The 13,779-nt window shown below is 34.7% G+C and overlaps 1 protein-coding gene across 1 annotated transcript in view; it reads left to right on the forward strand.

Moving 5' to 3' along the window:
- The first annotated feature begins 2,737 nt into the window (after positions 1–2,737).
- LOC146141503 (putative ATP-dependent RNA helicase DDX23) overlaps positions 2,738–13,779 on the forward strand; it is a 29,803-nt gene continuing 18,761 nt past the window's right edge. Inside the window, exons 1-7 of the mRNA XM_083389426.1 lie at positions 2,738–2,927; positions 4,312–4,402; positions 5,682–5,747; positions 7,005–7,143; positions 8,133–8,248; positions 11,106–11,227; positions 12,613–12,756. Coding sequence (XP_083245552.1) covers positions 2,746–2,927; positions 4,312–4,402; positions 5,682–5,747; positions 7,005–7,143; positions 8,133–8,248; positions 11,106–11,227; positions 12,613–12,756 — 860 coding nt within the window. The 5' untranslated portion in view covers positions 2,738–2,745. The remainder of the gene's footprint in view (positions 2,928–4,311; positions 4,403–5,681; positions 5,748–7,004; positions 7,144–8,132; positions 8,249–11,105; positions 11,228–12,612; positions 12,757–13,779) is intronic.

Here is a 13,779-nt window from a genome sequence, read left to right on the forward strand (position 1 = left end):
AAAGTACACAAAGACTGCACAAAGAGGGTGTGCCGAAACCACGCCGAAGTAAAGCAATCATACCGTAACGCATGGTTGCACTGGACAGAAAAACATAGAAAACTTCTAAAACATTGCTATTTTGTCCGTAACAGTCAAATGTAACAAAGTTAACAAACCTGTAACACACAAGTTTCCAAATTTTTTTTCGCAGTTTCAATGTTAAAGATGACAAAAAAAAGTTTGTACAGCGCTGTAGGAGTGGTGTACAAGCCAAACGAAACCATAGAATCATTGCATAAAATTTAACTTAGAGCTCGCGCCCCCCTAAGAATTTGTTTGGCGCCCCCCCGGTTGAGAATCGCTGACCTACTAGACACGCTTTTGAAAGAAATAAGGACATATCCTACCATACAGTAACACTGATGGTATAGGATAGCCTAGGCCTACAAATCTAATAACTTTGCTTCATCAATGGGCCTTTTCAAATGTGAGGTTTTGTTGCCATTTTGCTGGCGCAATGTTTGCCATAAAAATTAAGAAGGTAGGGTTGGTAGGTCAATTTGTTGGAAAACCTGTTTTAAACCAGCTATTCAGCATGTTTCATGGCTACAGTATTTTTTGGAAATAAAAACAACGTCTCGCCTAAAAGTCTTGCTAAAAGTATAAGTAGGTAACTCGAAATGCGAAAAAAGAGGACATTTGGACATTTTTGAGAACCATTCAGTTTTCTTTAGAAAGGAGTACAAGTCCTCCTAAAAGAGGACATATGGTAGGCCTAAGATAAATATAATTAAAGTAGATAATGCGTACAACTATGTCATTAGTGGGTCAATAAAGCACAGCAGGCGTCCAATCGCTTCGCGAGCTGAATAAAGCAAGCGAATGTGACCGAATTCTTTACTGACGTTTTTCTATTGCTAGATGGCAGTCGATAGCTACAGATAGCTAAAACGATGACGTCACAATATTTTAGATGTTTTGTCCCCCAAACGAAAGCCCTTAGGGTTGCAGCCTCATAAACCTCTTATGTACACCTACATACAACTCTACGTCTTGTCTGAAATATTTAGAACTCTACGATGTATACTTTTTCTGTAATTCTTCGGACAAAAATTGGCCTAAAACATTTAACGACAAAAACGAGATACGTCCCGAAAACAAATTTTCGGACCATATAATTCGACGTTCTTTCATTTTCAGGTACACAAAAAACTTTTTTTTTTTATTGATTGGATGCAAGTCTTTGTACGTTTTGGAGGCCTTGTGTAGTGTACAGTATACAGTAACATATACTAACATTTTACTTTCAGCTTTATTTATAGAATAAGATTGTAAAACTATATCTTCTTCGTTTTTGACAATTTTATTGATTAAATGTAAAGGTTGCTTGGCAGTTTCCAATTGTGGTAAATTTAAAAATACCATTACAGCAAAATTTCGGATGTTTTCTATTACACAACCCGGTTGATTTTTTTAAAATAACTGCAACCAATCTGTAATTACTTCATAGACAATAAGGGAAGCTGAATCTCTCCCGGCAAAACCCGAGACATAGAACTGATGGTTGCTTCTAGTGTTGGCTTGATTAGTGGTTGTAATTCCACTTCTTCAAAAACGTTAAGCAGTTCGGCTATTACCTCGCTTGTCAGTTCAATACATGTTAAATTTATCAAACTGACAAAATAGACATGGATAGAACTAGAAAAGTTCGTGCATTAACTTAAACGCTGAATAAAATACGCAAAAACGCGCAAAATAATACGCCGGTCAACCTATAGTTGCTATTTATTTCGTTCGAACGCCAATCTAACCAAATTAATGCGATATAACAAACAAATGTAACATTTTTCCACTTAATTCCGTTCATTACGCATATACGTTTGTATATTGGGTCGTTACAATTTACAAACTTGACCAAAAAAGTTAAAAACGACGAATTTCTATTTTGCTCCCATATGAGCCCATTATAAATTGGGGCAATTTGGGATTTGAGCGCGCATGAATCTGAGTTGCACAACTTGTATAATTTCTATGGACTTTGGGTAAAATAAAAATTCCCCTTTAATATTTCTCTACAAACGTCAAGAAGGGGGTTTGTCAAAAAGTCATTTCATAGTCAAACTTTGGTAAACGGCTTTTAGTAGTAACATTACCCGTTATATTAAAAAATAAGGAATAAGAGTTACATTTATATTAAATACATATCAATACATACTTGACTGTTTGTGTATGTCTATCAAGCTTTAATCTAATTTCTCATTTCCAGCTTGAGGTTTCATTATTTATGCGCCAAATCCAGCATTTCGTTTGCAATGCGTTTGTTTTGGCAAATTCTTAATTAACTTTATGACATCGCTATTTTTTTTTACATTTTTATAGGTTTAAGTTGATATTAAAATCGTTGAGAAGAGAGAAAATCTTCAATATAGAATAATTAATACGTATTTTAAGGTTATTCTGCGAAATTTGATGTGAAATTTAGGTGTTTTGTTTTTTTAATCTAGGTTTTTTCTAAAAATTATTACTGGCAACCCTGCTAAACTCACCAAAATACCATATCAATATTATGTATGTTTTTTTTAATTTTAGTTTTTAATTTGGCAAAGTTTTGACATTCTTATTGATTGGTGAAATTGTTTTAAAAAAAAATTAACAAAAATGTTTATCTAGCCGTTGAAATTTCTTCGTGAATTTTGTGTGTTGGCTATCTTCTGCTCAAAAAACAATTTTTGTTGTTTTTTTTAGGGAGAAAAAAGCTAAAGAATGGGTAGGTCTAGGTCAAAAGAACCGGAAGGGGGTAGAAGGTCCCGTTCTAGATCACGCGACCGCGATGCAAGACGAGAACGGAAGAAACGCCGTTCCCGTTCCAGGGAAAGAAGAAGATCTCGTTCTAAAGAGAAGAAATCCAAGGAAAAACGAAGATCTCGATCAAGGGAAAGAAAAAGGTTCGTTGTTGTAAAAGCTTAATAATGTACAGTTAAATTAAAAACATATATATATAGGCGACATTGGCGCCAAACGTGGGTAGGCAGATTGTCAAAACGCCCTGGAATTCGCTTACGTTTCGTCTGCAATTAGTGTGCAACTTCGCTTTTGTGAACATTATATTACAGCTAGCGCAATGTACACTGCTAGTAGCACAATCGTGGTTCACTAATAGTATGCACAACTTTTCTGAATTACATGGGTATAGAAGTACCCTGCGAAAGTGTTCGTTCGCACCTATTAATAAACCACAGCGCTAAAAATATGAAATACCAGGTCGCGCTAATGTAAGCTAAAGTTGATGAGAAATTTGTGTTTAGTGAAAAATCTTCTGTGATAAAAGATGCGTCAGGCCTTAAGTTATTTTCCTAACTTTTAAGCTATTTTTACCATTTCGCTTTTGCTGGACGTTAATTGGCTTTGTTTGGTTATAAATGTATCATGTCATTCCCTTCACTATTGTCCTGCATACGTTTTTTTTTTAAATAAAACCAAATAAGGGTGCAGCCTTCAATATAAAAAGGTCATGTAAGATTGTAGAAGCAATACTACAGAAAATAAATGAGCTTAATTAACTGTTCGGAGCTAATATAGAATAATTTTAAACATCATAATGACTCGATTAGGTGTAACTTTTTCGTCTCGATTCTCGGTATTTCCAGGAATTTTTATGTTTCAATCCCGTTTCCCTGGAATGAAAAAATCTGGAAAATAAGAGGAACCCTACCTGTACCGCTAGAAAATAAATATGCACCCAAATTTCCTAAATGTTACAACAGGGGGGCATTTTCACCCTTCGATGCACCCAATGACCTTGATTTTTTTGGCCATGCACCTGCAAATCTCGTCAAGATCTGCTATACTTTCATGGTTAGCCACACAGCATTTCGAAACTTTGCCCTGTAAAATTAATATTTTAATTTGAAATTGTTTAATATCATTATTTGTGTCAGTGTGTGGCGGTATTCAATTCTTTAGGTTTGTACTATCCCATACCTGATAACGATAATTGATTTTTGATATACTGGAAATTAATAACTTTGTTTAATCAAAAATATAATCCAAATTACATTTGGCATTTAACTTGTGCAAGTCTTTTTAGCACAGTAACTTGAACCAAAAATTATGTTTAACCAGTCAGCCTTTTGAAAAAAAATGACAATTTCAGAAGTTCTAAAATTGGGAAATTGGTTTATTTGAAAGAAAATGCTATAGAATGTTTTCATAGAAAAAAAATCTGTCCGATATGTTCGTAGTAGTGGAATATCGGCCAATATATATTATAGCTAAATCAATGTGTCGGTCTATCTCTAATCAATACATTGGGAATTTTGTTTTTTGCAGGGCAAAGCGTTCCCCATCGCCAAAAGATAACAGAAAGGATGGTAAAAATGAAAAAGCTGAAGAAATTGAGGAAGAAATTCCAAAGAAAAAGGTTGATTTAACTAATTTATGCAGCATATTAAGATACACCACAAATTCTTACTTCAATAATATTCCAAATGGTATACGTTTTCGAACTTCCAAGGTTTCTCAAAAATAAGACTTTTTCAATTGATAGACCAACCCATATCAGTTTAAATACCGATAAATATCGGCTGACATTTCACTAATATATCGCTAATTGCTAAATTTTGGCCGATATTTACCAGGTCGATCTTTAGTGCTACGTTGTTTTACCCTTATATTATTTTCCAAAATGCCAACTGTAGATTTTAATTATATAATATATTATATTTGTGCTTATTTTATTTTAAAAAGGATTCAGGAATGCACCTAAATTTTTGCATTATTAATAAAATTAAGGAAGAAGCTGAAATCAAAACTCACATGTGAATAGGTGCTGAACTTTAAAAATTCTAGTGTGTTTTTTTCAACCATAACAAAATGCTTAATTACCAACAAAGCGTAACAACACTGGGAAAAAACATTTTTGCCCTTAAATATGCTGTTGCTACCAGGCATAGTGTATTTAAAACTGGTTCCTCTGGCATATATATTATTTTCTACCAACGTTTCGGCTTACTATCCGGCAAGCCTTCGTCAGGGACTGACACACAAAGCCAACAGGACGCAAAGTACCAACAGGTGCTAAAAATAACGACTAAATTGCGCATTGTCTTATCGCTGTGAATTTTGAACGCGTCTCGCACATTTTTATCTCCTTTTTTCTTGTGATTTTACTTTGTGTCTTGTTGGCTTTGTGTGTCAGTCCCTGGCGAAGGCTTGCCGGATAGTAAGCCGAAACGTTGATAGAAAATAATATATATTGCCAGAGGAACCTGTTTTAAATATTTTTGCCCTTCTGCCTAATTATCCATTGATGGAACAATGCGTTTTGTCTCTTGTAATTTCGCCAGAACAAATTGTTGTGTACTGATCGAAATCGGTCGTGTCATTTCACTGCTTTGGTTTATATATTTAGGGATGGTTTGTTGCTTTTGCAGATCTTACCTCCCCATGCCATAATACAGGAATGTATCGCGCAATGTTAATGAACCCAAACTGTGTAACTGAGGGGAAATTTTGTGTTATCTTACTATTTTTCTCGCATATAATTTGGTCAAATTTCAGGGCGTTTTGAAACCCTGCGAAAAATCCAGGGCGTCAAAACGCTCTGCACACCTTAGTTCAGCTTTGGTTTGAATAGCGGTTTGTAATTGGCCACGACAAAAGCCGTACCATCTACTTTTTTGCTTTTACTATTTGTTCAGACTCAGCCGCTCAGTTTGGAAGAAATGCTGTTCAAGAAAAAGGCAGAAGAGGCTGCAGCTGCTAAGGTCAGTACCAGACATTTTGGTGACAAGCATTTTGGCCCAAATTCTTCATTTTGTTTTTGTTCTGGTTTCCAAAGTGAAATACTGTGTTGGCCTAACGAATAAATAAACCCTGCCAGAATATAGCACCAATTTCTGAGGTTTTCTGATTGATTCTTCGGCCGACATAGTTACCAGGTCGCCAACATTCTACCATACTGGTCAGATTTAACATAACATTTTTTTATTTTTAAAGCAATGTTTTTATTTTCAACTTGTGTTTGATTATAATAATGCTGGACCAGACAGTATACTAAAAAGAAACTTTTCAGGTACTTTTTGATTTGTTTACCAACGTTTGTGCTACCTATGCACCTATGCCTTTGTCAGGGAATGCAATAACACCACACTAAAAACCTTCTGAAGCAAAATGACATAAAAGGGGTTAAAATGCGATAAACAACAAACAAAATAGAAAGCTTTAAGGGCGACGACTTATTTGCTATCTTTCAACACCGGGTACTTTGCAAGGTGTTGGGCGTGGTGTGTTTTATTTCCTGATGAAGGCATCCTGGATAAGTAGCCGAAACAACAAAAAAAAAATAAAAAAGTAAACAAATAATACCAGAAGAACTTATTTTTAGTATATACTAGTATAGAGCTAGAAATCAAAGTTTGTTTTTATATTTATTGAATCTGTATCAGTGATATCAGTATATCTCTAATCTTTAATGTTCAACCAACATTTTGAAGGAAAATTTTTAAAATATGTTTTGCTAAAAAATATACAAGCTTTCATAATTTCCATATCGGTAAAACAAAACCAAACTAAAAAAGAATCTTGGGTCTTGTGTATACTTTATGCTTTGTATTATAACAACTCCAATGACATTTAATCAGGGATAAAACGGGATATTTTGCAATTAAAAAGGGGTCCAATTACATGTTACACCTGCTGCAGGAACAAAATTTGCGCCCCCCCAAAAAAATTGCTTTTACATAGTTAAAATAGCAAACGGGTCATAGGTTGCCCACCCCTGGTTCAAAACAATTTTTTTTATTGTAGTTTCATTGTTTAGCCAATTTTTTAAGCCAACTTCTTAAACTCCGTTGAAATGAAAACTATACAAGGTTTTACAATTTCCATAACGTTCAAAGCAAGTATTTTTATCATTTAGCCCAAATTTTTAAGCCAACTTCTTAAACTCCATTGAACTGAAAACTATGCAAGGTTTTGCAATTTCCATATCTATGCAAAACAATTGTATTTTCATCGTTCAGCCAAAGTTTTTGAGCAAAGAAGAAAGAGCAGCGGCAGCCTTGGCTCGTCGCCAAGAGCAAGTCAGTCAACAACGACAAGAAATCGATGAGCTGCGAAAAAAACAAAGACAAATATTCGACGAAGGGAAAAAGCAACTTGGTAACATGAATAAAAGACTGAGTATTTGTATTGTATAGCGCAGTGGTTTTCAACCTGGGGGTCGCGACCCCCGGGTGGGTTGTTTGCCTTTTCTCTGGGGGTCGGTGAGACGACAATTAAATACCAATCACTGTTAGAAGAATGGCAATTAATTACCAAAAAAATTAACTGTATTGATGTTATTTAATGTTTAATCGGTTGTGTAAAGTTGAATGTTCAAACAGTGAGCAGCCAGGAAGCAAGTTGTGAGATAGACTAGTCACTATACTATTATGTGTGACTCACTAGATACCGAAAACACAATCTAAACCAGGGGTGGCCAACCAATCATATACCACAAGCTGCATTTGGTGTTTGGTTAACTGAAAGAGCCACACTTTACACACATGTAACAAAATGAATAGCCTATCATTCCATTTCTTACTCACCCCACAAAGCAGTTGCACGAAGCGCAAAAAAAACTATTTTTTATTTCGTTAAATAGAAAAAAAAACACTGAATGAAATTTACTTTGTTACAACTAACAACCGTATATACATGAAAAAATTTGAACTAAAAGCATCAGTATATAGTTCCAAGGGGGTGGTGAAAAACTGTCATCTAGTCAGCTGTCACCTGGCTGTGGTTCAATTCGTGTTAAGCATTTTTACAAAAAACAAAATACGACTTGAAATAATTTAGACAAATTTTCACCCTGTGTGAAGATTTTGATTTTTTTTGCCAGTCAACAATGTTTGCCTTTGAAAACAAAATATAATTAAAAGTTTGTTTTTAAAAATGAGAACCACTTATTTTAAATATTTTTTAAATATTTATTTAAATTTTGCTAATTCACTTATCAATTTTTTTGCCAAGTAAAAAAAAAACGCATTTGAAAACAAAAAAATACAAAAAAAAAGGTTTTTTTTTAAATGAGAACCACTAATATTAAATATTTTTTTTTTTTAAATGTAAAATTCTGCTAATTCGCTTATTGCTTTTTCATTCAGAGGACCCAAGGGATAGAGATCGTCGCGAGCGCGAAGAGCGAAGAAAGCAAAGAGCGACCGGTGATACTGGGGAAGGTGGGAAGAGACCCGACAAGGATTCGGAGAAAGAACTATCTGTAAGCAAACTCAAATATTGTTATTTAAGTTTTTTATATTTACTTTACAAATTTCCCAAAAGAGGACATATCAATGTCGAAATAAAACACAGCAACACAGTTTTTTTTTCGAAATAAAACACAGTCACAAGAATAAGACAAAGTAGGAATAATACAAGAATATTGTCTAAATCAGAATTTATTTACCCTTTAGAATACAATGACCAGAATAGGACATTATTTAACCTTTAGCCTAACCCAGTGCTTCTCAACCTTTTTTTCGCGGCGACCCAAATATTAGGCGTAAGTATGACGACTAAGCTTTGGCGACCCAATTGTTTTTTCTTGTAAGAGAAATAAAAACTAGCTTCTTGTAAGCGAACAAAAAATAGGCATTAGCATAAAGAATTTTAAGCTTTAATATTTAATAATAAGACATTATTTGTATTGCTTTCTTAAATTTTCTTAATTGAGAAATATTTCTCAGAACCAATCTCAATAAACATGTGAACTACTGTGGTCGGCGACCCAACCAAATCAAACAGCGACCCAATTTTGGGTCGCAACCCATTGGTTGAGAAGCACTGACCTAACCCCATCCCTACCCCTAAGTATATAACTAACTCCCCAAATAGTTTCAACCCTAAACACAACAAAAGTTTCAACTCTACCTAGTACCCGTTACAGCTATGCAAGACAAATATTGACAACACAATTTTGAAAGGCAGCCTTGGTGGACAAAAAAAACAAAAAAAAACTCGGCACAATTACTTTAGGTTTCGAGTTTTTTTCTGGTACCAATGGTTTTAGTTAAATTTTGTAAATTCTTAGTTTGGTAAAATTTTGTGGAACAGGCGTAGATCCCAATATTAGTAACAAAAATAATATTAGTACACCGAAAAGCCATTGCAGACTCATCGGACCAACGATAACGGCTTACGTATTATTAGTTATGTGTGTACATATGTTTCATTGAATAATAATGTTATTATCTTTTTATCAGTGTTCACTGTACATAAAATTATTTTGAACGTGTAGCTGAAATTGCAATTTTTAGGTAAGCGCCTGATCGTACACTTCTGGGCTAACAGATGAAAATAAACGTCGACTTGGCGGAGTAATTACAAACATCAATAGCATTAAACAAGGCAAAGTGTCAAAACAGCGGTGTGTTCTACAGTATTCATAAGGGTTCGATACTAGGTTGGTATGGGTGCCGATCCATTACCGAAGTAACATCGAAATTTAGCCATGATTTACTATCGAACTCAGCTTCAACTTATAAGGTAAAATAATAGTAGGTTAACAACGGAGGGTAACTATGCTCATGGGCGTAAAAGGGGGGGTCCCGAATTTTCAACTTAAGGAATTCCCCGTTTTTTTGTCTGACTTTAATGACGTCATAAAATAGTGACAGATATGACGTCATAAAGTAGCGATTGTAATGACGTCATAAGTAATATCAGAGCAGCCAATTAACGTCCAGCAAAAGCAAACTTTTAAACGCAAAACGCACACGTGCGTTGCCGACATTTCTGCAAGGCGCCAGCTGCGAAACCGCTTAGTGTGCAATCGTTAACTTCAGTAGAAAAACAGAAACAAGACCGTGAAGTATATGTGATTATTTTTGGTAGATCCATGTACGGCAGTACGCTAAATTGCAAGCACGTCTGTCGCCACATGCAATACTAAACAAAGTTGGTTTGCCCCGGTGTTATTTGATTAGCACAACATGTGCAAAAAACGCCACTTCAATACTAGTTGAGTATTTGTAACCTTGTGCACACCTGGCGAACGAAGCGCGCGCAATTTTTTTTGGGGGAATAACAGCATTTCTTTGCAAAAACACGCAGCTTCGGACGGTGAGTTAAACCCTGACAAAAACGAACAAAAAACGATGATGTCACTTACAAAAAGGGGGGGAGGGGGTCCGAACCCCAAATCCCTCCCCTGGATACACCACTGACTATACTTCCTAACCCTTAGCAAATTTTGGCCTGATAACCTGGAAAAAAGGCCTTCGAATATTTCAATTCACCTATTTTGTTTTTGCCAACTTAGTATTGTTGTCATTTGGTGTCTGATTGTGATACTTTCTGTCCAAAATATCGGGTATCAGTATTCAAATAAAATATCAAGTAGCGGACATACCTTATATTCATTCTTTTTAAATCGCAACTAGCATCCTTTGACATCAATGATGGTGTTTTTATTGGTAATATAGCTTGCCACAAACAACCATTTTATCCCGCCAACTTACAAGTTTTAATATTGGGTTTATCTTGCTTTTCTCGCCTCATCTTGCAAAAAACACGTGTTTCATTGCATTTTTTTTTTGCAAAAGAAGCGTTTTATTTTTTGTATGTCAAAAAAGCATTTCTAGAAACATCATTTGATTCGCACGGAGCCTGAAATTTTTTTTACATTTACTTAGTTAATATAGAAAAAAGATACATTTTTCGGGGGTGGGTACATAATTAGTTTCGAAAAAAGATTTGAATTTACTTAAAAACAAATTATTTTTAAAATAATTATCATAGACAAAGAATACAGTTTGAGGGTGGCCATGCCCCTTGCCACCAACAACCGTTGTATTCTGCCAACTTACAGGATTCATTTTATATGTCTTAGTTATATCGTTACCGGAAAGAACAATTTTACAACTGATGTCATATTGAATATATTGATTACAATTTTATTTTTATTTGCTTTTACGTGCATTTTAGTTCTTTTCATTTATACTTTGACCTGATGAAGCACGGTTGTGTGAAAGCTTGTCGAGAATTTAATACAAATTGTCTTTATATAGTGCCACCTGATTCCTCTATTTAGAATTAGACAATATACAAAGTTTTTTAATGATGGTATTGCTTGTTAGGCGATTAAGGACAGATATCTCGGCATTGTGAAGAGGAGGAAGCGTGTCAGAAGATTAAACGACCGCAAGTTTGTGTTTGATTGGGACGCAGGGGATGATACGTCGGTCGACTTCAATCCAATGTAAGTGCTGTGCTCATATACAAACGTTTCGTTTATTTTTTCTTATGTTTTTTACCTGCTCCAAGCCTGCGAAGCCGGTTAAAAATAACTCGAATCCGGCTAAATGTGCGATTTCGTTGAGTCGAACGCCGACTCTACATCCTGTGTTTTACCCAATTATCTAGCTGAAATAAGGTTGGTATATCAGCAATCCACTCATAGGGTTTTCATGTAACTCTTTCGACTACAATACGCTGTTGGAAAATATTTAGCGCCTTTACAATTTACAGTCGACTGCCTTTTTTATCAGTTTCATACTTGTTACTGCGCATGCGGAAGTTGGACTCGGTACTCGGGTAGTCTTACCTCAGTCCCGAGTCCGACTCCAGTAAAACAAACCGACTCCCCAATTCCGACTCCGCAGCCCCGCTTATTATTTTGGACTAAAAAGCTGGATATTCGTAGTCCAACATATGCTATTCCACCTTAACAATTTACAGTTTGCGGCCTTATTGGTTTTGAAATTTGGTACTATTGTACAAATGTCACATTTCAACCACATTTGTTAGGCTGTTTTGTACGAAAAATAGCCTTTTAGCATGTTTCTTTGAACTGTAGATAAGTAATTGATATAATTGTGTGAAGACTAAATGCACTATTTTATTGATTTGATGTCATGTGTGCTGCATCTACTTTATTTTAAATTTTTAGGCCATAAAACAGCCTAACAAATGTTGTTAAAATGAAACATTTATACAATGAACACTCAATTTTAAGCTGTAAAACAGGTTTATTTATGGCTATTCAATTGCAAAGCAATGAAAAAAAGTAGAAAAATTTTTTTTTCTGGGGGAGGATAAATTATTTTTTTCCAAAATTTTAGCCTAAATCTGAATTTTTAAATTGACGTAGCACGGTTAATACTGAACCAAAAGTGCTTCGATTTGGTTTGTGGGGGTTTTAGACGTAACCTAATAATAATTCCAGAGGGTCCCCACTGAAATTTGACAAAAAAGTGTTATATTGAACAACCCTAATGTCTATTTGGTAAAATAGATACTTTATTTTCCAAAATTACAAAAATTAAAATTTTTATATTTACTTTACAAATTTCCCAAAGTAGGACATATCACTGTCGAAATAAAACACAGCAACACAGTTTTTTTTTTTCGAAATAAAACACAGTCACAAGAATAAGACAAACTGGGAATAATACAAGAATATTGTCTAAATCAGAATTAAACCTAACCCTTTAGAATACAACTTAAAATGGCTAGAATAAGGCCTTATTTAACCTTTAACCTAACCTCATCCCTACCCCCAAGTATTGGCGGCACACTTGAATTAAAGCTTAAAATTACAATTTTTTGTTTTTATTTAGTTCTTCGATAATTTATTTTGCTCAGTTACAAGGAAAAGCACCAAGTCCATCTGTACGGTCGCGGTTTTGTGGCTGGAATCGACATTAAATCGCAGAAAAAACACCAATCAGAGTTTTACGACGACCTCATTGAAAAAAGAAGGACAATCAAAGAAAAAGAACAGGAAAAGTAAGTGGGAATAGTAAGAATATCGAAGCTCATATTGGAGTCGGTAGAATTTTGAAGGTTTTAAACATTTCTTTATTCATTTTACACCAAGATATTTGAAACGTTTAAAGTCTTACCTACTTCTGTGTATGCTTTAATGTTCCCTACAATGTTCAACTTCAACCTCCAACCATCATGCTGCTAAGTGGAAATATATTTTTGGTATTGTCGAGTGACTGATATTTTTAATATTTGTACTAGTGATAGTTAACTTTAATACCCGAAAAAATACAACAAGAAAAGTCCTTTAATTTCTTAAATTTAAAATCCTTATGAGGCTAATAACTGGTTGTGCCAATAAAGCTTGTTACCAGATGCCATGATCCAACACTCTGCTACAAATAATAATTTGAGCTCACCAATTAGATAGTGACAAATTGTTCCTTATCTGTGTTCAATAACTGTGATGTAGCGGAGTGCTCTTCAACCTTAAAGTTCGCTTAAAGTTGTTTGCGAACTCATGCACCCTGTTCACTTACAACGTAAAATAAAAAGCGATATGAAAAATCATTATGCACATCAATATCGTCATGTCAATTAAACCGAGCGGAGCTGCCGAAGTTTTACACATTGTCGTTGAGAGTACGATTATGGCTGCAGGCTGCTTGCGAGTACTATTGCATGTCATAAAACAGCTTTCAAACAAACTTGAGAAAATATCAAAAAACTATTTCAATTTTCAACATTTAAAAAAATACGGGGGTTCATTTATACATCAGTTTTTTTTTTATAATATCCTGAATGTCAAATATTAATTTTTATAGCATAATGGTTGGAGGTTGTAGTAAGACATAATAAGATATCAACGCTCATACAGAAGTAGGTACACTTTGATGAATAAAGAGTTACTAGAAACGCTAAAAATCCTACCCACTTCTGTATGGGCTTTAACATTCTTATTACGTCAAATATTAATGGTTCACTAAAAGTTTGTGATGCACCCTTGTATACCTTTTCGTACTGGCACACCCCATACATATTTTG

Source organism: Ascidiella aspersa, chromosome 5, assembly GCF_963924565.1.
Source record: "Ascidiella aspersa chromosome 5, kaAscAspe10.2, whole genome shotgun sequence".
NCBI classification, from domain to species: domain Eukaryota; kingdom Metazoa; phylum Chordata; class Ascidiacea; order Phlebobranchia; family Ascidiidae; genus Ascidiella; species Ascidiella aspersa.